The sequence below is a fragment of the Rhinatrema bivittatum genome, chromosome 15 (assembly GCF_901001135.1).
Source record: "Rhinatrema bivittatum chromosome 15, aRhiBiv1.1, whole genome shotgun sequence".
Classification (NCBI taxonomy): domain Eukaryota; kingdom Metazoa; phylum Chordata; class Amphibia; order Gymnophiona; family Rhinatrematidae; genus Rhinatrema; species Rhinatrema bivittatum.
In genome coordinates this window covers 14,952,556-14,976,295 of record NC_042629.1, presented here as the reverse complement: position 1 = coordinate 14,976,295, position 23,740 = coordinate 14,952,556, and the positions used below count along the sequence as shown (strand labels likewise).

The 23,740-nt window shown below is 46.3% G+C and overlaps 1 protein-coding gene across 6 annotated transcripts in view; it reads left to right on the top strand.

Moving 5' to 3' along the window:
• The window catches only part of ROS1 (ROS proto-oncogene 1, receptor tyrosine kinase), a 162,584-nt gene that overhangs the window by 111,253 nt on the left and 27,591 nt on the right, over nucleotides 1-23,740 (top strand). For 5 of the 6 annotated variants that reach the window (XM_029578714.1, XM_029578715.1, XM_029578713.1 and 2 more), the window contains one exon: nucleotides 22,496-22,680. The exons of the other annotated variant lie outside the window; for it this stretch is intronic. In XM_029578714.1, the coding sequence (XP_029434574.1) occupies nucleotides 22,496-22,680 (185 nt within the window). The remainder of the gene's footprint in view (nucleotides 1-22,495; nucleotides 22,681-23,740) is intronic. 6 annotated transcript variants of the gene reach the window in all.

Below are 23,740 nucleotides of genomic sequence, written 5' to 3'. Positions count from 1 at the left end.
ATCAACTCTGATATTGCTCAAAACAACTCCACTATTTCACAACAAGTACGCAGCCTTGGTATCATCATTGACAGCAATCTCACATTTAAAAAATTCATCGCGGATACGGTAAAAAAATGGTTTCTTTAAGCTATTTACGCTTAAACGGATTAAATCTCTATTATACCAATATGATTTCCGCACAGTTTTACAAGCAACTATTTTATCAAAGATTGATTACTGCAATGCTCTGTTACTGGGTCTACCCAAAGCCTCCATTCAACCTTTGCAAATGCTACAAAATGCAGCTGCCCGCATTATCACCGACACAAGCCGCCATGATCACATCACTCCAGCTCTTCAGTCTTTGCACTGGCTACCTGTGGCTTACAGGATAATTTATAAATCTATGTCGCTGATACACAAAGCCATTCAAAACAGAGAAATGCTCTGGTTTACAGATGAACTACAATTCAAAACGTCTTCCTGCCCAACGAGATTCCAGAATTTAGCCAAACTAAATATCCCAGCACCCAATCTGACTAAACTCTCTAGCACAAAAGATCGATCTTTCATCATTGCTGGATCAACAATATGGAACACCATGCCCTCTGAATTACGCCAGGAACTCTGTCACAAAAAATTTAAACAAAACCTTAAAACCTGGCTATTTAAAAAAGCCTACTATCAATGATCTGAATCCTCAACTACTCTTCCTAACTGCCACAATCTCTCATATATTGCTGATATTCTATTAATATAAAGTTATATACTGTATTGTTTTTCGTTTAGTTTCCTTGTTATATTGTAAAGCGCAATGCTGAATTACTGTTTGAATGTAAACCGAGGTGATGTTATTTACGTACCCCAGTATTGAAAAATCTATAAATAATAATAATAGTAATAAATTATAAATATGGAGACAAACTGGAATGGAAAACAAAAAGCCACTTTGCATGCAGTGCATGTTGCGGCTGGACTGCTGTGAGAGTAGAAGGTGGACCCTTGGGCCGGCCTACTGGAGATGATAGGGCAGGCCGGGAGGCGGAGACACCAGCTGGCAAGGTTTCACCCGGAGCCTGGGACCCCCCCGGGAGGAGCCCGTAGGGGCCCGACCCTTGGGTCTTAGGTGCTGTGAATGTCCAGAAAGGCCGTTTGCGAAGGGAAGGCAGGAGGCCTAGCAGTAGCAGAGGCGGGTCGAGTTTGCCAGAGAGTCACAGTAAAAGGCCAGGTCAGGGAGCTGGCCTAGAAGGTACACTGGGACCAGCGCAAGCAAGCTGAGGTAAAAGTTCATGGCAAGCCGGGTAGGGTTGCTGGCAGGCTGAAGCAAATGTGGAAAGTAATCTGGAGACACGGCTAGCCGCGGGCTGCGGCGTAGTCAGACAAACCGGAGACAAGCGGACTGCGGGCTGGAGCGGAGTCAGAAGCAAACTGGAGTCAAGGCAGGCAGCGAGCTGAAGCGGAGTCAGAAGCAAACCAGAGTCAAGGCAGGCAGCGAGCTGAAGCGGAGTCAGAAGCAAACCGGAGTCAAGGCTGGAACCAGGAAGACAACAGGAAACGCAACTAGATAGCTGGGAACCTCGTTGCAAGGCGTTTAGAGACTGACTGAACGCCGGTTATTTAGGGAGCAGAGCGTGACGTCAGCCGAGAGGGCGGGGCCGGGCTTCCAGGAGCTGGGTGCACAAGAAGAGCGACCTCGTGCGCGAGGCCGGAGAGGAACAGGCCCGTAATGGCGTCGGCCACGTGGGAAGTGCGCGTACAGGGAGCCCACCGGGACCAGGACCAGGCGGAATCCCGTGGCCGTCGGAGCGGAGGTAGGCGGGCCTGAGCCCTATCAGGAGAGGGGCGGTCGGGACTGCAACAGTGCAAACCTGGAGAAATGGAAAGAGAAATATAGCACTAATAATGCACACAAACTAATTCACACAAAGTTACACCTGCATTATGGAATACACTCAAACAGTAACAACCCTACCTATGAAAAGGCAACACTACTAATATTAAACCAGGCCCTAAACACTAATACAGCTCCTATTAGGAAAACAGAACAAGCCAAGCTGCTATAGATCCCCTCTCATTAAATAATTGTAAAGCTATACTAATAAATGTTACAAAACAGCTGATGATCAGAATAACATCCAACAATTAAAAACTCATAAAAATTATTAAAAATTGTCCAAATATCTGTACCATATTTCAAAACAGCAGATACATCATATAATACCCAATAATTAAAATGGCAGTCAGTCAAGAAAAATAAAATTAAAAAGCCACCTTTACTTATCCTCTCCAACAACTCTCCTACTCCTTTCCCTTGCAGGCCAAAATCACTCACCAGAAGTTGAAGCTCTGTCCTCATGGTCCTCTTCCTTAGGGCCCACAACCAGTCACTCACACACAGTCTCTGTCTCTGCACACACACCAGTCACCTCCTTGACCAGTATCTCTTCCTCACACACACCCCAGTAATCTCCTTGACCAGTATCTCTTCCTCACACACACACACCAGTAACCTCCCTAACCAGTCTCTCTTCCTCACACATACACCAATCACCTCGCTGACCAGTCTATCTCTCACACACACAGTCATCTCCCTGACCAGTCTATATCTCTCACACACACCTCCCTCACCAGTCTGTCTCTCACACACACACACACCAGTCACCTCCCTAACCAGTCTCTGTCTCTCACACACCAGTCACCTTCCTGACCAGTCTCTGTCTCTCACACACACCAGTCACCTCCCTGACAGTCTATCTCACACACACTCACCGGTCATCTTCCTGACCAGTCTCTCTCTCTCACAGAAACACATCACCTCTCTGAGCAGTCTCTCTCTCTCTCACAAAATCACATCACCTCCGACTAGTCTCTCTCTCTCAATCACACACATGCTCTCTTACTTACATACAAGCTCTCAATCACACACAAATGCTCTTGCTCCCTTTCCACCACACACACACACACACACACAAAGCAGGCACTCATTCTACCACACACATAAGCTCTCACTCACCCACCCAGGCACCCATTCTACCACACATACTCAAAGCTGCCACTCACACATCCAGGCACTCATTCTACCACTCACACACAAAGCTGCCACTCACACACATACACACACAAGCTGCCACTCACATACACACACAAGCTTGCTTCCTCTTTCGCGCCCAATAAGCCTGGCCTCCGCTCTTCAGCTGCCGCCGGCCTGGCCTCCGACGGCAGCATGCAGCATCACTCTGCTTTTCAGCCCCTGCCAGCCCCCCGGGGTGGCATGCAGGGTCTCTCCACTCTTCCACTGCCTCCAGCAGTGGCACGCAGTGTCACTCTGCTACCAACTGCATCAGCCCACCGGGGGATGATCAATCCCCTGATAGGCCAATCCGCCCCTGGGGAGAAGGGAAGCACAACTGGGGTAGTGGGACACCGGGACCTGTGACACACCTGCCGGTGCTTGGCGACACACTGTATTTTGTATTTGTATTTATTAAAATGTATTAATCACTTAACACAAAATAGGCCTAAGCGATTTACAGTAAAACATACATAAAATTAAAATTGGTGACAGAACATACATAATAAAAAGACATAAAAATAGGGGTCAACCAACAACAGCACAGAATAAACATAAGCATGGTACAATGGAGAGTTCTTCAGAAGGAGTCTGTGATTTTTTAGAATTGTCATATAGACAAATGTCATCTTATCAAGCCACTGTCAGTTCGGGCTAGCTATAGGCCTGCTGCAAAAGGAAGAGCTTCATTTGAGGTCTGAATTTTTTTAGATTATCTTGAAGAAGTAGATCATCTGGCAATGAGTTCCATAAAGATGGGGTTGCTACTGAAAATGAGGTTTCTCTGGTTGTTGTCAAACGGGCAAGACGAACAGAAGGAATGTCTAATTGTCCACGTTGAGATGATCTTAAGACCCGAGTTGGCAGTTGAAAATCGCTGTTCTAGTGCATATTTTCCTGTTTCTTCTGGTGATTCTTTTGTGAAATCACTTCATTTGCTTGCTGGAACCAAAGATTCTTTCATCTTTTCCACCTTTTTCAGAAGTAGTTGAGTTTGGGTTGCTACTTTCATGGTTATGCTTAACAGAGGCTCCCACACTCACTCGCGTTTCATTCATTTCTACCAAGTCTCCCGTACCCCCTGTCCCAATCCTCCCATAGCCCTTTGTCACGACATTTGTTATTGGAAGTGCTCAGAGAATAAAGAAGCTGCAGTTTCATTAGCCTTACAAATTTGTAAATGTCTTTTGTTCTTATTGGATATAGCATTTAACAAAGTATTTGCAGTACAAAAGGGGGAAAGGTTATCCTCAGAATTGGCAGAAGCTCATTCTGGATGCAACTGTTTCAAGCCTGGTGTATCCTGGACATCGTCCCACACCTTTGCCAACGTGTAATTTTCATTCAGAGGAGCAACACCCTCGGTCACATTAAGCCCTGGAATGCAGGCATGCCCTCTTGTTAGACACTGCATGTGCTATGCCACATAACCCCCATACCCCTTCAATCACTGCTCCAGCCGTACAGCAGGTCTTGTTCGTCTGGCATCATTTGCAGTTTCTCGCCAACTTCCTTTTTATCTGCCTTGTATCTGCTGCTGACTCTACTCAAGCCCCGTTCTTCAGTGTTTGCAGATTTAACCACAGGCTGGATGGGAGACTTGTTAAAGTGTGTATTTCCTTTTCAGAAAGGCCTATCCGGAAACCAACCAAACCTAGACGCACCCACCCAGCCCCCCCTCCTCCTATTCTCCCTCTCCCTCCCCCCCCCCCCCCCCCCCGCCCGACCTTCCCTAACCCTAGGCATCCCCCCACCGCCCTCTCATTCCATCGTATTGCAATTTTACAAGAATGTTTTATTTAAACTAATGTAATCTATGGTAAATAGTTCTACTGTAAATATATACCTTTGTAAATAAGTTCCATCTACTTTGACGGTTGCTTTTTCTATCTCATGCTACCTATCTTTTCCCTCTCTTCTCCTGTCTCCCCTTCCCATCTCCTCTTTCTGGCCTGCTCCCATCCCATGCTCCCTGTTCATTGTAATTTCCTCCTTTATTTGAGTTACCTGTAAACCGGCGTGATGTGCCATACGAACGTCGGTACATTAAAAGTTGTTAAATAAATAAATAAATAGAAAAGAAAACCTTGCCCTAGTTCTCTAGATGTCATGAGGTCATCTTGGTTAAGGTTTGATTGGAGTAATGCTTGAAGATAGGTGGAGAAGGGGAAGGCAGGCTGGAAGGAGGCCATGGTGTACAGAGTACAGTCATACCATTACATTCAGCGAGTGCTTATTTTAGGCTAAGCAGAATGGTAATATTAAACACAAGATTATTTACTATATATTTCACATTCAAAACAAAAATGTTTGTGGGCAGGGAAAGGTGATTATGTTAATAGTGTGAGTGGAAGCTCTGATCTCTCTCTCCTTGCAGCGCTTGTATAGGCATTATAAACCTTTATATAAAGCTGACAAATGCACAGGTGTCTTTACCTGTTAATAGGACTCCAGAACCAACCAATTTCTCACAGTAAATGAGTGGCAGGACAAACGATCTCTGCAGATCCTGCTGGCTAGGTCACTGTAGAGGAGTTGCAGAATTGTTGTGATTTAATTAACTGCACATCTCATTGGTGTAATTGAACAATTGACCTGTGAGCCCATGAACTTTCAGATGTTAGCACTCTTTGCTTTGGACCGAAGGCTTTCATTCAGGAAGAATCCTGTCTTTTCCTTTTAAGCTCTGTGCCTATTATTTCATGTCTGGGGCATTTGAAAGCTGAGTTTATTGCTCCGTAGTATTGGAGAACAGTTTGACATGGGTTTCCTAGTGAAAGCTTTGTGATAGATACTCCTGCTGCACCCAGACAGCTGTGAGGGGGATTTCATGCATCCAGTGTAAGGACTTGACAAATGAGGGCAAATGCGCTTTCTTTCTTAGGGTGGATGGGCAGAGTGCACCTTGACTGTACGGGAGGGGGCAGAATTCAAATTATTAGTGGTCGAAGACAACCACCTATTTCATTAAATTAAATTCATTTTTGAGATGCTAGGTTATACAGAAGACATAAAAATTGGCATAAGTGTAGATTTTGTTCCAATAAATTGGAAAAGAGTGGCCTCAACAACATTGCACGAACACAGGTCAAAAGCAGAGGATGCATAATCAACAAGAAATATATTTGTCCCAAATGAAACAATTCTGTGATTACAGTTAAGCACTCTCCTCCTCTAAACCATGCCGTTCTCACTGGGTTGAAGCTCGACTGCACCTGTTAGCTCTTGTTAAAACCACAGCCTTTAAGATAAAGCATCTGTTTCTGAAGGATATTTAGAATTTGATACACTCTCCCCTCCTCTAGCTTGCAGGGTTTACAGTGACGCCAGCTCATGGTAGAGACCAGCCCTTCACCCAGATATTTGCTCAAGTGTTAATTAATCTCATTTTAAGCTGCAGAGTACATTTCCACGGTATGTCTGCTAAAGCATAAACCAGAAATATTAATGCTATGTTGGAAGGACAAAATATCCGTAGCTATACTATACTATATTGTCACTGCTGGAAACAAATAAAAGGTCTGGTACCACAAAGTTTTATCAACATGGATCCCACTTGCTGTGCTTTTGCAGTCTGCACTAAGGCCCCTGTAAGATAAGGCTTTAGGACCTAAATATGTTTACCCTAGAGGTGAGGAGGGAGAGGGAAAATGTGATATAGACATTATTGAAATACCGGTAGGTAATGTGTAGGTAATGTACAAGAAGCAAACTTTTAAAGTGACAAGAAAATTCTACGGCAAGAATAAGAGGTTCAAAGGGGGGTGCACTCTGAAAAAAGACAGAAGATATTTCTTCCCAGGAAGGGAATTCAGGAAAGCTGGGATAAACCCAGAGGATTCCTGATGGCCAGAAAATGAAGGGAAAGCCAGAGATCAACTGTGGCTGTAGCCTTGCACCAGGAATTCAATTCAGTCCTTATCTGCTGTCGTACTCTCGGTTTCCTTCCATTCAGCAAGTACAGCAGGACATGCAATGACCAACTACTTACTAACGCTTTCTTTTCTCCAACTGATGAGTCTACCAACAAACAGAAGATGTTGCCTGTTTTACGGTGTAATAAGGCACATTGTGTCACATAATTGAAAAGTATGTTACGCTGAGCTAGCTATTTTTGAGAAGAGATCACATTTGATGTAAACAGAACATAAATGCCTTGAGTAAAAGATTGTATCGGTGCATCTAATCCAGAGCGTTGTTTTTGAAGACCATGTATTGAGCATGGGAAAAATGTGGAGATCGATCAGTCCAGCTCTAGTCAGCATTTTATTGCAGTGATTGTTCAGAAGTTGGTTCTGTTTCTTATGAAGTGGTCCTGCTTGGTGAAGATGAAAGTCAGAAGGAGGGATGATGGGTTTTGTGTGTGTGCCCCAGGGCCCAATTCAGATGGAAATGTTTGGCTACCAGATAAGAACATAAGAAGATAAGATATGTCATACTGGGTCAGACCAAGGGTCCATAAATCCCAGTATCCTGTCTCCAAATCACAAGTACCTGGCAAGTACCCAAATATTAAATACATTCCAAGATACTAATGCCTGCAACAAGCAAGGGCTATTCCCTATGGATTTATAGCAGTTCAGGGGCGAGGCATCCATAGTTCACAGTGGTGCACAGGCACTACCAACTTTAAAATGGGGTATGCTGTGTACCACCAACTTGAAGCCATCGCGTCTTCTCTGACTCTCCCCATAGAACCATAAGTGCTGCTGCCCACCACCACCAGTGTTCCCTCTAAGCTGCACATGTGCATGGGAAAAGCCACATGTGCACTTGTGCACAACTCACCCCCTTCCCAGTGTAGGAAGCCTGGCTAGGCCATGGCGATGCCCATCCTACCATGGCCCAAAGTGAAGAAGAGCCTAGCAGGGCCGTGACGGTGTCCATCCGGCCACAGCACGAAGTTCAGAGGAGGTCGGTGGGGCCATGGTGACGCTCATCCCACCATGGCCCGAAGTGCAGAGGAGGCTGGCGGGGCCATAATGGTGCCCATCCTGCCATGGCCCAAAGTGAAGAGGAGACTGGCAGGGCCATGGTGCCTGACGTTCAGAGGAGACTGGTGGGCAGTGGTGGTGCCCATCCTGCCATTGCATGAAGTATAAAGGAGGCTGTGTGTGTGTGTGTGCGTGTGTTTATTTATGTCTATGTGAGAGCTTGTGTGTCTTTACAAGAGCCTGTATGTGTAAGTCTGTGTGCATGTATGTGTGTTTGCATGAAAGACTGTGGGTGTGTGCATATGTCTGTTTGAATGCCTGTGTGTGTGAAAACCTGTGTGTCAGCGTATGTATAAGCCTGTGTGCATGTGTGTGTCTGTGTGAAATCTTATGTGCCTGTGTGTGTTTATCTGTGTGAGCGCCAGTGGGTGTGTGTTATGTCTCTATGACAGCCTGTATGTATGAGAGCTTGGGTGCATGTATGTCTGTGTGAGAGGCTGTGTGTATGTGTGTCTGAGTTTAGAGACTGTGTGTCTGTGAGACCCTATATGTGTGTGTGAGTGCGTGCCTTTCAGAGCCTGTGTGTATGAGAGAGAGGGACTGTGTGTGAAAGCATTGGCATTTATATGAGAGAGTATCTGAAAGAATTAATGTGTTAGCATGTGTGTGTGAGTGACGGAGAGAGAGTAGATAGTTTTTACGGCCCTACTTCCCACAATGCACGATAATCTCAGGATGACCGGAAATCAAAAGATCCCAGGTATGGAGAGCAGGATATTTTTTAATCCTTATTAGTTTTAATTATTGGGTGTAATTTAAAGTTTCTATTATTTTTAAATATATATTTTTTATATAATAACATTATTTATTTATTGGATGTTTTATTTATCAGATGTTTTGAAATATTTTACTGGTGTTTTGGGAAATGTATAACATTTTTAAATTATTGGATGTATTATTCATCATAGTTTTGAAATATTTTATTGGTATTTGGGAAATATTGGAACAAATTTATGCAAGGTTTTTTTTTAAACTATTGGATGTTGGTTAGCTGTTTTGGCATTTATTATTTTTATTAGCATTGTTTTAAAATTATGAATGTTTTATATCTGATTTTATTGCGTGATGTTTTGAGAGGAATGATGATTCTGATTTTCCATTGTTACACTGCATAACATCAGGCCGATACAGTAAAGTGGGGCTGCGGTTACCCCGCTCCTAACCCGCTTTCTACTCACTTTCTGGCAGCGTTAGCCCTTCCTGCGATACACAATCCCCTTTAACCCATCCTTACCGCCTCTTTAAATCCCCGGGTAACCCCTTCCGCACGCGGCTTGTATATTAAATGTAAACGATCGAATTAGCTATTCCCTCCCATACAGTAACGCGCGCCCTGACTATCACTATTTTACCCTGCCGTTTTGCCGCGCGTTTAACCTGCTAACTTACCACCTAACCTTACCCCTGCGTTAGAGGCAGGGGTAAGGGTAGGCGGCAAACTTTCCCCCAAAAGGAAACCTCTAAAAACCTAAAATCCCCTCCTCCCCTCCTCCCGAAGCGACTTTTTGTTGTTTTCTTACTTTTTGTTGCTTTCAGCTCGTTCCCTTCTCTGCCATCCTCCGGAGGGGCAGCCGGCAGCGAAAGCGGCTTGCAGCGTTCCCTTGCGATCATGTGCAGCAGCGTCTTTTGGGAGGAACCGAAATCCTAGCGCCTCCAGTGCCCTGGAGGAAAAATCCTCCCCCCCCCCCCCCCGGAGAACCCAGCTGGGGCTGAGAGGCGCGAGTACTGAGTGAATCCCCTTCCCCAGGGCAGTGCCCCTGACAGGGGCTGCAAGGTAGCGAAGCGTACTTTCATTGGCCTGAGCACCCGTCAATTTGGGTGCTCCAGCCAATGAAAGCACATAGACGGGCACGATTGACGTCACGGCGTGAGTCACGCACGCCCATCTATGTGCTTTCATTGGCTGGAGCGCCCAAATTGACGGGCGCTCAGGCCAATGAAAGCACGCCCATCTGTGCTTTCATTGGCTGGAGCGCCCGTCAATTTGGGCGCCCCAGCCAATGAAAGCACATAGACGGGCGTGACGCACGCCGTGACGTCACGCACGTCCGTCTATGTGCTTTCATTGGCTGGAGCGCCCAAATTGACGGGCGCTCAGGCCAATGAAAGTACGTTTCGCTTCCCTCACAACCTTGCAGCCCCTGTCGGGGGCACTGCCCTGGGGAAGGGGATTTACTCAGTACTCGCGCCTCTCAACCCCAGCTGGGTTCTCCGAGGGGGGGGAGGATTTTTCCTCCAGGAGAACCTGGACCTGCGCGGGGGGACCGCTGCGAGCCGTTTTCGCTGCCGGCTGCCCCCTCCGGAGGGCGGTAGAGAAGGGAAGGGGCTGAAAAGCAACAAAAGGTAAGTTGGCACATGTCGAGCCGCTTCGGGAGGAGGAGATTTTCGGTTTTTAGGTTTTCATGGGTTTAAGTTGGGATCCACTTCCTGGTGCCTGTCATTTGAAATGACGGGTACCAGCGCACCCAGGATACTGTATAGGCGCTGTATTAAGCGCCTATACAGTAAAATGGGTTGCGTGGGCCTAACGCTTCGCCTAACGGTTTGCAGACGCAGCTTGCATTTGCATGCCATTTCAATAGAGTATCGAGCGGTATGTGATCAGAACAGTGCGTGGGGCAAACGAGGGTGCGCCCGGCACTGCCACACTGTTTCTAACGCGGCCCTACTGTATTGACCAGTTGGGCTTGTGGTTTCCAGTTCAGTTATTGTTGGCAGATTTCTATTCTGTTTTTGGTGAGGGTCTATCTCTATTTTAAAGGTTCAGTTCTTGTGTAACTTTAATTTTTTCTGTGAAAATGATGATACTTATCATTGGCTTTTAAGGCATTATGGTTATCTCTTCCTCATTTCTATTTTAAACAGAAGTTTTCTCTTTATTAATTTCACTTGCAGACAGAAAGCAGTTATGAATGCTCTTGAAGAAAATATTTTTTATTCACATATTTTATTGTTACTGCTGTTAATAGATTAGGTGATTATTTTAAGGGATTAGCTAATATTCCCTCAAAGGATTGGGTTGCTGTGAGCATACATTTGATAAGCATTTAGCATAAAAGAAAGTAGTACTCACAAGGTAATGTAGGAGGGTGTACTATGTTCTAGGGCACATAACAGCAGCAAATTTTCTGGTGCACCACCAACTTCAGCAATCACCCTATGCCCCTGTAACAGGTTTATGGATATCTTCTTCAGAAACTTATCCAAAACTTTTTTAAACTCATCTATACTAGCTGCCTTAACCACATCCTCTGGCAATGAATTCCAGAGCTTAATTGTGCATTGAGTGAAAATAATTTTCTCTGATTTGTTTTAAATATGCTACTTGCTAACTTCATGGAGTGCCACCTAGTCCTTTAAGAGGCCTAAACTTGTATTATCCGAAAGAGTAAATAACCATTTCACATTTACATATTTCATGATTTTAAAGACCTCTATCATATCCCCCCTCAGCTGTCTCTTCTCCAAGCCGAACAGCCCTAACCTCTTTAGCCTTTCCTGCTCTTTATCATTTTGATTGCCCTTCTCTGTACTTTCTCCAGTGCAACTATATCTTTTTTGATATGCGGCAATGTTGTATAAAACCCAAATTAGCAAACTGGATTAGCAAATGTGTGCAAAAAGCATGTTCCTGAATGTCTTCAGATCTGTCCAATGAAAATATCTCACATGGAATGCAATGATTTACAGACCAGAAAAGGCAAAATCAACCAATCTAATTTCCAGACTCTACAGCTTCTGGCACGTCTTCTGCAAAGGAAATCGAACTCTGGGTGTGAACAGCTGTCACTCTCTGCTGAGAGTTACACCATAAGAGGGTGTACAGACACATGGAACCTAATATTAACCATACCACAAAGATATGTAAAACATAAGTTGCTTTTAATTCCCTAAGTGTAACACTACATGTTAACTATTCATTTGAAGTATCGCCAAGGACTTTGAACTCTGCTACAGACGATCATTGTCCTTACATATTATTTCAAATCAGGTCCTTAATGTGTATTCTTTTGCACTGTAGAACCATGACTAGCTTTTGTCACTGTAATACGACTGGTAGGACAAAATCATAAAACTAGTCAGACCAGACATGACTTGAGAAATGATGGTGGCAGAGTTAAATGAAACCTATGCATCTGACAGATGTTAAAGAAAGTATAATAGGAACAGACACTATGACAATAGATGAGGATTGTAAAGCCATCTAAATCACCAGGGTTTCTTCCATTTACAAATAAGGCTTCTCTGAGCATATCCTAGCTAACAAATACTGAAAACTTCTGAAGGATGTCTTTTGAATGCATAAAGTGGGTTTTTACAGCACATACTGTATAAAGGGGCTTATGCATTAAACCTTAGTGCAAACTCCAAGGCTGCTTACAGCATACTAAAAACGATGAATTTTAAAAGCCTGATGTGTGCATTAATTAGGGGATGTGTGAATATGTTGGACTTGCATGCCAAGCAGATTTTAAAAGCTGCTGAGAATCATGCACATCTCCCATAATATGCACATCTCATCTCGGAAGTTTTCCAAAAGGGGTGTGGCATAGGCATGGTCTGGGCGGGGCATGGGCATTTTGGGTTGTGAACCTTAGATGTGCATGTAAATACTTACACACTCCGGCGTGAGCCGATGGCCCCTGCCGTGTAACTTTACTTCTGCTATGGATGACATGTAATTTAAAAAAGAAAAATAGGCAGATCTGTGGAGTTTAAGGGTCGGGGGGAGGGTTGGAGAACTTATCTCTTAACTGGGCAAACTGGGGACAAATTTGTAAAACTGGGAATAACGTCAGCATGCGGCCCTTTTAAAATCCTATTATGCGGTAGAAGCGACATTTGCATGCCCAGTTAAAATTTAGCTCACATGTGCACATATTATGAAATGGCCGTGTTCCTGGGGTGCAGGCCAACGTATGAGCGCAAATGTGTGCATGCGTGCCGGTTGGAAAGTTACCATCCCTGTTTGCATGCTTAACTGGTCAGAAAAGCCATGATTATGTACCCACTAACATTAGCAGTGCACATGCACACATGTAAAAAATAATCATATGCAAATGAGGCTATGCTAAATAGCATGTTCTGCTTGCCTCTCTGCGCTGTGGAGCATGCATGCTCTAACACTTCGTTTTTGACACCTGCCTCAGCCCATTAACATTTCAGGTCATGTGCTCCTGAAATGGCTGGGCTAACAGGAGGTTATAGATGAAGGAGACGAGGATGTCAAAAAGCGGAATATAAAAATCTAAAAAAATGAAAAAGCTGGAGTTATAGGAGAGGTGGTGATCAGGACAAGAGAAATAAAGAGGCGAGGGAGAGTGCAACAGAGATGACATGGGAAGCAGCACACTTTAGCACTTAGAAACCAAGTCAGCATTTATTTACACAATGCAAATGATTTTGCAGGAAAAAAAGGTTACAATGAACAACAGTGCATCTAATATTGTTATCTACTTCTAAATTTGGAAGGCACAATGCTATCATAAATGGAAGAGCAGAGCTCTCCCTCAAGCTTTTAGCCATTGCCATGAGTGTGGACAAACATTTCACTGCATTAATTGTATGTCCTGCAAGGCTTCAGAAGGTTGCAGCAGCAGGACAGTGAAGACTAAGCCCCTCACAGAAGCCATCAGAAGGGAACGAGGAAGGATGCTCACGAGGCAGCCTCAGATAAGGTGGGAGGCCCCTCTGTAGCTTTTCCAGCTGTGGCTCCTAGCCCTCTGAGAAGGCCACTCCTGTGTATTGTGATTGAAGTAGAATTGGGAGGAGGGGGAATAGCTTTAGTGAATGGAGCACACTGTTGTCAGTCACCAGAATGCACTCTGCTGGCAATGCTAATGGCCATGGCTGTCATTGCTTTGGTTAGTCCATCCAAAGGCAACCTTGTTACGTGTGCCGTCCGTGGCAGACCCACGGCATGGCCCCCTCACCTTTCTACAGTGACTCCAGCCTCTGGTTCCTCCTCGCTGGCAGCAGTGGGGCCGTCAGCTCCGTCCTCGGGCCTCCCCCGGTGCCTCCGGCTCTGCCACAGTCCCCGGCGTTCCCGGTCCTGCTACTTCTCGTCAGGCCTCTCCGCGTGGCCTGCGGAGAAACACTGCTACTCGCGCCGCACCCCCTCCCTAGGCGCACCCGCACCATTGATCCTTAAGTAGGGACCCCGGTAGGAACCTAGCTGTGGCCCTGGATGATGACGTCAACTTAGTTACAGTATTTAAACTCAGGCTCCGCTCCCTAGCATTGCCTTGGCAACAGGTCTCCTCACTGGTTGAGTACTTTTTGCCTCCTAGAGATTCATCTCATCCCTGCGTTCCTCTTCCTCATTGTTCCTGGTTCTTGTCTCCTCGTTCCTACCTTGCTTCATACCTCGGATTGACTACATGGACTTTGACTTTGCTTTGCCTGACTTCGCCATTGATTCTCTCCAAGACCGGACCCCTGCTTCGCCTGACTACGCTACTGCCTATCTCCAGACCCAGACCTCTGCTTCGCCTGACTACGCTACTGCCTATCTCTAGGCCCAGACCTCTGCTTCGCCTGACTCCGCTATTGCCTATCTCCAGACCCAGACTTCTGCTTCATCTGACTACACTATTGCCTTTCTCCAGACCCAGACCTCCGCTTTGCCTGACTACACTTTTGACTATCTCCATGATCAGACCTCTGCCTTGCCTGACTACGCTCTTGACTATCTCCATGATCAGACCTGAGCCTTGCTTGCCACTGACTTCGGATTGCTGCCAGCCCTGACTCAAGCCTGCCCTTGGACGCCTCTTCAGTTTACTCCCTGGACGTGGTTTCTTCAGGCTTTGGCCTGCTTTCTCTCAAGCGCCCTCTGTCTGCCTCCATTCCATTGGCGCCCAAGTTTCCAGGACATTACCTAGTCCAGAGTAAGACTGTACCATCTCTCTCCAGCTGTCTCTAGGCTGAACCAACGCTTACTTTGACTATACACAGAGGCCCACCCTACTCCTGCCGGCCCCGGCACTCAAAGGCTCAGCCCGCCGGGAACAAGGGCTGGTATAGGTGAAGCTCCAGCATCCTATTTCAGCCCACTCCACCTGCCGATGATGGGGACCCTTAGATCCTTACCTACGGGTTGCATCAACCCCACCTCGGTCCAAGGGTCCACCTCCGACGCAACAGGTTGCAAAGGCCATGGACTCAGTGGAGCCACGTGCCCTCCAGGCCATTCCAGGCCTGGTATCCAAGGTAAAGAACAGCAGCAGTTTCGTGAGACATTGGCCTCCTCCATTGACCATCTCCATGCCTGACTTGATGCCCTCACCAGTAATCCGGTTTCTATGCCGGCTCCTCCTCATCCACAGCCATCATCTACCATGCCTCTTGCTCTGTTGGCCCTACAAGCGCTCCCACGCTTCAATGGTGACCAGACTCTGCAGAGGGTTTATCAACCAATGCTATTTGCAATTCGCTCTGCAGCCCTCCGTCTTCCAGGATGAACTGCCTAAAGTCACCTTCATCCTATCTCGTCTTGAAGGGAAGGCGCTGGCTTGGGCTTTGCCCTTTTGGGAACAATCGGACTTCCTCCTAAGGGAGTTATCTCAGTTCATGGCTGTGTTTCGACAGACCTTTGATGATCCTGGGTGGCATGCCATGGCAAGCACCAGCTTGTTACATCTTCGTCAAGGTCAAAGAAGTCTCTTCAACTATACCATTCAGTTCCAGACTTTGGCTTACGAGCTTGCCTGGCAGGAAGGCTGCCTATGAGCTATTTACCTGGATGGACTTTCCTCACAGCTGAAGGATGAGTTGGCTGCAAGGGATCTCCCTTCGTCTCCAAGAGCATCACTGGGAGAGTCCAATGCCCAAGAAGCCCTCTCGGGTTTGATCCCGTTCGCCACCAACCACCAGCCCTGCCCTGAGTAGGTTTACTACTGTGGCCAAGATGGAAGAGCCCATGCAGTTGGGCCAAGGGCGGCTGACACCAGAAGAGCGCCTCCGGCAGACAAACCAGTCTAAGTCTGTATTGCGGAGCACCTGGCCACCATCTACAGCTCTGTCCTGTCCATCCGGGAAACTTCCCGGCCTAAGTTCTGTAAGGGTCATAAACTTGGGTGCTACTTCTCCAGCCCCTCAACTGTCTGTACCGGTCACCTTCATCTGAGACTCCCTGTCCTTCCCAGTTCTTGCTCTGGTGGATCCAGAGCAGGAGGTAATTTCATTCTCAAAGATCTAGTCCAGCTCTTGGGTATAAAGACCCATCCTCTAGAGACCTCCTTGTGTATAGCATCTATTTATGGAGAACCGTTACCGAGTTGAATCTTCCTGACCACGGAACCAGTCCAACTATGCACTGGCGCCTTGCATACAGAAGAACTTGAACTCTTAGTATTGGAGAAATCCATCCATCCGGTAGTCCTAAGACTCCCATGGCTTCAAAGACACTCTCCCCAATTTAATTGGGGTTCATTGCAACTGGTGGAGTAGGATCCTGCCTGCCACCAGTACTGTCTTCAGAAAGTGGTACCGCCACCTGTGGTTCCTCTGGCTGCCACCTCTTCAGGTATACTCGCTCCATACGCGGATTTCAAAGATGTGTTTTTCAAGCAAAAAGCAGACCACCTTCCGCCTCTTTGGAGGTTCGATTGTCCCATTGACCTCCTTCCTGGGACCACGCCTCCCCGAGGACACACCTATCCTCTGTCTTTGCCAGAGACAAAGGCTATAACGGAGTACATCCAAGAAAACCTTGCGAAGGGATTCATCCGCCTTTCAACTTCTCCTGCTGGGGCAGGATTCTTTTTTGCGACCAAGGAGGATGGATCACTCAGGCTGTGTATTGACTATTGCCGCCTAAACTCCATCACCAACAAAGACAAGTATCCTCTGCTGCTGATCTCGGAATTATTCGATCGCTTGCATGGAGCATCTATATTCACGAAGTTGGACTTACACGGAGCATATAACTTGGTACAGATCCATCCTGATGACATTTGGAAGACTGCCTTTAACACCCGGGATGGGCATTTCAAATACCTGGTGATGTCTTTCGGTCTCTGTAATACGCCCGCAGTTTTCCAACAAACGATGAACAAAATTTTCAGAGATTTGCTGTATATTAAGGTTGTGGCATACTTGGACGATATCCTTGTCTTTTCCAAGGATTTGGCCACACACCACATCGATGTCCATACTGTCCTCCAATGCCTTCGTGAGAATCACTTATTTGCAAAACTGGATAAATGCTTATTCGAGAAATCTAGTCTGCCTTTTCTTGAATATATTATCTCCCAACGAGGATTTTCTATCGGCCCTGCCAAGTTGAAAGGAATCCGGGATTGGCCGCAACCCGTGGGTCTTAAAGTCCTCCAGCACTTCCTGGGATTTCTAAATTACTATCACCATTTCATCCCACACTATTCCACTTTGGCTGCTCCTCTGACAGCATTAACTCGTAAGGGCCAAGACACTCGAAATTGGACTCCAGAAGCCATCTCAGCCTTCCGACGCCTCAAGGAGGCCTTCCAGGCGGAGTCTCGTCTATATCACCCAGACCCAAACCGTCTTTTTCAAGTGGAAGTGGACGCCTCCGTGATTGGAGCTGGGGCGGTTCTGAGTCAATGCACTGCTTCTGGTTCTACAGTCCCATGTTCATTCTACTCCCGCAAGTTCTCATCTGTGGAACAGAGCTACAGTATTGGAGATCGCAAGTTACTTGCCATTTATTTATTTATTTATTTATTTATTTATTTAACCGTTTTTTATACCGACCTTCATAGTAAATAACCATATCGGATCGGTTTACATTTAACAGCCATAAAATTAGCCCTTGAAGAATGGCACCCATGGCAAGAGACCGCACAACATAAGTTCACCGTGTTCACTGACCATAAGAACCTGGAACATTTGAGCCATGCCCAGTGTCTCAACACCTGTCAGACCCGATGGGCCCTGTTCTTTTCCAGGATCAATTTTGAGCTTCATTACCGTCCAGATGAAAAAACTCCCCTGAATAACCCAGTCATATAATAGACCCAGCTTGTATCTGTCTGTTTGCTACTCACCCAGTCCCTGCTGGGAAGACTGTTGTGCCCCGATGACTCTGAGAAAGAGTCCTCTGCTGGGCGCATGATTCTAAGTTTGCTGGTCACCCAGGGCGAGCGCAAACCTTGGCACTGCTCCAGCAGTTCTTCTGGTGGCCTACTATGGTCTCTGATGCTAAAGCATACGTCAAATCCTGTAACACTTGTGCACAGCAAAAGCCCCCGGTCGGTCCACTATGGGATCTTCTGCAATCACTTCCAGCTCCCGAGGAACCATGGACCCATATGTCTACGGATTTCATCGTGGATTTGCCTCCATCTAAGAGTAATACCATTATATGGGTAACCATAGACTGATTTTCAAAAATGGCCCATTTCGTCTCTCTACCGGGCCTACCATCTGCTCCAGAACTGGCATGCCTATTCTTCCACCACATCTTCAGATTGCATGGCCTACCCAAGGACATTGTCTGTGATAGAAGTCCATAGTTCATTGCTAGATATTGGCGTGCTCTTTGCCGAAAATTCGGTATCAACATCAGTTTAACAACTGCCTATCACCCCCCAAGCCAACGGACAAGCCGAGTGAATGAATTGCTCTTTGAAGGCCTTCCTGCGCACTTACATCAATGACCGCCAAGACAATTGGTCTGAACTTCTCCCTTGGACAAAGTTTTCTCACAACTCTCACATCACCACTGCTACAGGCATGTCACCGTTCTCCATCATCTACGGAAAGCAACCACGACCACCACTGCCCATACCTTTGTCAGTACCATCCCCTGCAGCACAGGCTACTGCGGATGCCCTCAAGACTTTATGGGAACAGACGAATCTTCATTTACATCAAGCCGCTTCCTGGGCCAAGAGAACTGCTGACAGTCGACGCTCGGCTCCTGAATTCCTTCCTGGCCAGAAAGTCTGGTTAAGTACTCAGTATATCCAACTCAGAATACCTTCTCAAAGGTTTGCTCCAAGGTACATTGGATCTTTTAAGGTCACCCGACGCATTGGACCAGTTACATACCAGCTTTGGCTGCCTCCTACGCTGGGAATACATAATACATTTCACGTATCTCTTTCAAAACCTGTGGTCTTGTCCTGGCCTGCCCGAAAGGCTCCTGAACCACCTCCACTGGTGGCTGAGACTGATATGACGTACAAGGTACATGAAGTCCTTGACATCCGCCGTAGGAGCCACCGGTGGGAATACCTCCTTTCTTGGGAGGGTTATGGACCCGATCAACAATTCTTGGGAGCCAGCTCAAAATATCCTGGACAAAACCCTCCTCCTGAACTTTCATCATGCCCATCCAGGCAAACCCCGATCTCCACGAGGGGGGCATAAAGGGGGGGTACTGTTACGTGTGCTGTCCGCTGCAGACCTGCGGCACAGCCCCCTCACCTTTCTATAGTGACTCCAGCTTCTGGTTCCTCCTCGCTGGTGGTAGTGGGCCGTCAACTCCATCCTCAGTCCTCCCCCGGTGCCTCCAGCACTGCCACAGTCCCCGGCGTTCCTGATCCTGCTACCACTTCTCGTCGAGCCTCTCCGCGTGGCCCACGGAGAGATGCTGCTACTCATGCCATGCCCCTTTCTAGGCGCCCGCACGCACACCATTGATCCTTAAGTAGGGACCGCGGCGGGAACCTAGCCACAGCCCTGGATGATGACGTCAACTTAACTACAGTATTTAAGCTCAGGTCCCGCTCCCTAGCGACGCCTTTGCAACAGGTCTCCTCACTGGTTGAGTACTCGTTGCCTCCTAGAAATTCGTCTCATCCCTGCGTTCATGTTCCTCATTGTTCTTGGTTCCTGTCTCCTCATTCCTAACTTGCTTCATATCTCGGATTGACTACATGGACTTTGACTTTGCTTTGCCTGACTTCTCCATTGATTCTCTCCAAGCCCAGACCTCTGCTTTGCCTGACTACGCTACTGCTTATCTCCAGACCCAGACCTCTGCTTCGCCTGACTACGCTACTGCTTATCTCCAGAACCCAGACCTCTGCTTCGCCTGACTACGCTACTGCCTATATCCAGACCCAGACCTCTGCTTCGCCTGACTACACTACTGCCTATCTCCAGATGCAGACCTCTGCTTCGTCCGACTACACTATTGCCTAGGGATGTGAATCGTTTTTCTGATGATTGAAAATATTGTATGATATTTTCAAACTCGTCAGAAATTGGGGGCTCCCCGAAACCGATAGGAAAACCTCACAAACAATTTTGTGGGGTTCTCTTATCATTTTGGGGGAGGGCGGGAAAAATGGCACCCAAAAACAACCAATGAACCCACCCCGACCCTTTAAAACACATCCTTTAGCTTCCCCCACCCTCCCGACTCCCCCCCAAAAACTTTTTTAAAGTACTTGGTGGTCCAGTGTGGGTCCCGGGAGCGATCTCCCACTCTCGGACCATCGGCTTCCCCTAATCAAATTGGCGCCGATGGCCCTTTGCCCTTACCATGTGACAGGGTATCCATGCCATTGGCCGGCCCCTGTCACATGGTAGGAGTAATGGACAGCCGGTGCCATCTTTAAAAATGGCGCGGGCCATCCAGTGCTCCTTCCAGGACATTACCCAGTCCAAAGTAAGACTGTACCATCTCTCACCTGCTGTCTCTGGGCTGAACCAACTCTTACTTCGACTATACACAGAGGCCCCAGCACCCAAAGGCTCAACCCACGGGGAATGAAGGCTGGTATTGGTGAAGCTCCAGCGGCCTCTGTCTATCAGCGCACTCCGCCTGCCGGCGGTGGGGACCCATAGGTCCTTACCTACGGGTTGCATCAACCCCACCTTGGCCCAAGGCCAAGGGTCCACCTCCGATGCAACAACTGCAGGCACTTCAAGGCTTCAGCATGTGCCATTGTTGCCCAGCTCTAGAGGTTACTCGGAGGGGGGTGGTCAGATACTGATGTCCTGACTCAAGGCTAGCAGATTTCACTCCCTGGCATCAATGGGATGGATGTGTGGGGCTGGCCAAGACACTTTTTACTGCAAGTCTTTCTCCTGCCTGGACTTTCTTCTCTTTTGGGGTCCAGATGTTCTTCCACTTCTTCCCTCAGTACTGACAATCAGCTCTGTGAGCCAGGTTTACTTTTATGAAAGTTTGTAGCCAGGGGGACTATATGAGAAAGAGGATTGCACATGCTTACTTTAGCACACAGGCATTATAAGCTGATTGAAGCTACAGTTATAGGGATTAGCATGCACACTAATAGCATATTCATACTATCATGGTAATTTTTTGAACATATGTTCATAAAAATGGGGTGCATAGCCCTTTAAGTGGCATTTTACCAAGCACTTAATATTTTTGCACTATACAAGCTAACATTATTTTAGTAAACAGACCCCATATTTTTCATGAGACTGTTGCACTAACTGTGGGCCTCCTTCTCAACAGTGTTTATGTATATAAAGCCAAGTTTTATATGCATAAAATTGCTTTTAAAAATTATCCAAGGGTTTCTATATGTAAAAGCAAGTGCAGAAGGGATTCCACATTTACTGCAAAAGGGCATTCTGGGGGCAGAGTTCAGACAGAGAAACATATACGTGTCTACTTTTGATTTTTGAAAGTATGCATACAAACATATGTGTACACATATACATCTGCTCACTTGCAGGTGTAAATTTGTCGGTGGATGCTACACAGGGAGATGTACCTGCTAATTTTCAGAGCGGACCTATATGTATAAATTTGCTTTTAAAATTCAGGCTAAAGGACTATGTGTCCATTCTACATGCAGATTTTAGCCCTAAGCGGACTGCTATAAAATTAGGAATTGCTCATAAAGATGATAAGGCATACATTAAATTCTGATTGTCTGTTATTAGCTTAAAATAGGAACTGCTTATTTATCATGAGTTTATTAACATTTTGTTCATAGAAAGAATCACAATTTTCCAGCTTGGCCTTCTGCACGTGGTTATTTATAATTTTTTTATTTGAGAGTGTAAACGTTTTTAATATGGTTGGTTTTCCATATTGTAGAGTCAGGCATATCTAGTACAGTGACCGTAACTCCTGACATGTAAAGGCTAAACACTGTATCTTTATTGTCATTGTGGTGAGGTTCACCGGGTCGCCATACACCGCTACCCTTGGTCAATGTGAAAAGATTTTTGGGGCAGATCCTATAACTGTGGCATTAAGGAGAATGCAAGCTATGTGGGGCATTCACAAATGTATGCAGTGCCACTCGCTGTCATCTACAAAGGATTCATTTTATAAACTGTCAAAGAAACCATTGTAGTACCAGGAAACAAGGGAAAAGCCGTCAATTCTACTATTGAATTGGAATTCTGTGCATGCTGTCTTCAGAGGCAGGTCCATAATGAAGTTAGTCTCTCTCTCCCTCTCTATCGTTCTCTTTTTTTCTATTCATAGCACTACCTAATGCTTCCTGCCTCTTGCCTCTCCTTCAAACAGGCACCAGTTGATGTTAAAGTGTTGGACGTGTGAGCCGCACATGAGGCCATCATTCTGGTGCATTGACAACTGTTTGGAGCACCTGAAGAAGAGTTGCAGAGAGAGCTTTCAGGCGGTGGGATACTACAATGAAGGGTACAGGGACGGTGACATCTCCCAGGGTATTGTCAATCAAGCATTTGAAGGTAATAACAAAAAACCACAGTGCTTCAGCCGAACAAGAGAAAGTATTGCATTCCCTCCTGAGAAAAGGAGATAAGTCTTTGTCCTTGTCTTCTGTTTTTCTAAAACAGCAGTAACCTAGAGGATAACATGACTTTGGCTGCAACCTATTGGGAGCTGATACAAATTGGATGCTAATTCACATTGTTCATCTGCTTGGTAGAGCTCTGTCCCACTTAGACCTCTCAAAGAAAGGGATCCCCCTACTCAGCTCTCCCCAGCACCTCTGCTTGTTTAAGCCAATGCCTGGAGATGAAGGTTTCAGAGGCCTGGGTTTCCCAGGTAGCCTGTCGCACCATACTCCCTGCTGTGAGCTCTCTGTGAGCATGACAAGTCAGTATTTAGCCTCTGGGGGTGTCTTGGGTGATTGACAGCTGTTGGGAAGAATGGAAAGGAGACATTTTACATCTGTTTAGTGTCCTGACTATCATCCATTCCTTCCCACACTGGCTATTGTCATTCTTGGTACATCTCGGAATCCGACTGCTACCAATACAGATGCCAGACCACTGTGGAGCTATAGAGCAATGCAGCACACATTATATGAGAAAGAAACAGTGGCCGAGGGTCGTTGAATAGTGGCATGTGATGATGCAACAGCTTTTATACAATGAGCATTCTTTTCATTCTTCACTGAGGATTAAAGTTAGATTTAACTGAATGTGAAGGCTCAGAATCTGAGAATTAAGGGTAAGCAGGGTCCCTGTGCGTCTGTAATATTTGAAACATTTCAGATTTGATTTCTGGGGGAAGATCATAGGTGGATTCTGTCTGGCATATATTCTTACCTGAGATACTAAAGAATCACAGACAGATCTGTGAGAAAACGTTTATGGCAAAAAATGAAAAAAATAATCCAATCCGCTTCTATACAGAGGATTTGAACAAACAGCTTGCATTTCAAATGCCCCAGATTGCCAAAAAAAAAAACAAAACCCAAAACTAACCAAACAGAGAAAAATAGAGAGCCACATGTGCATGTTTTAGAGTAGAGGTGTTAGGAAATGGAAACAATAGAGAGAG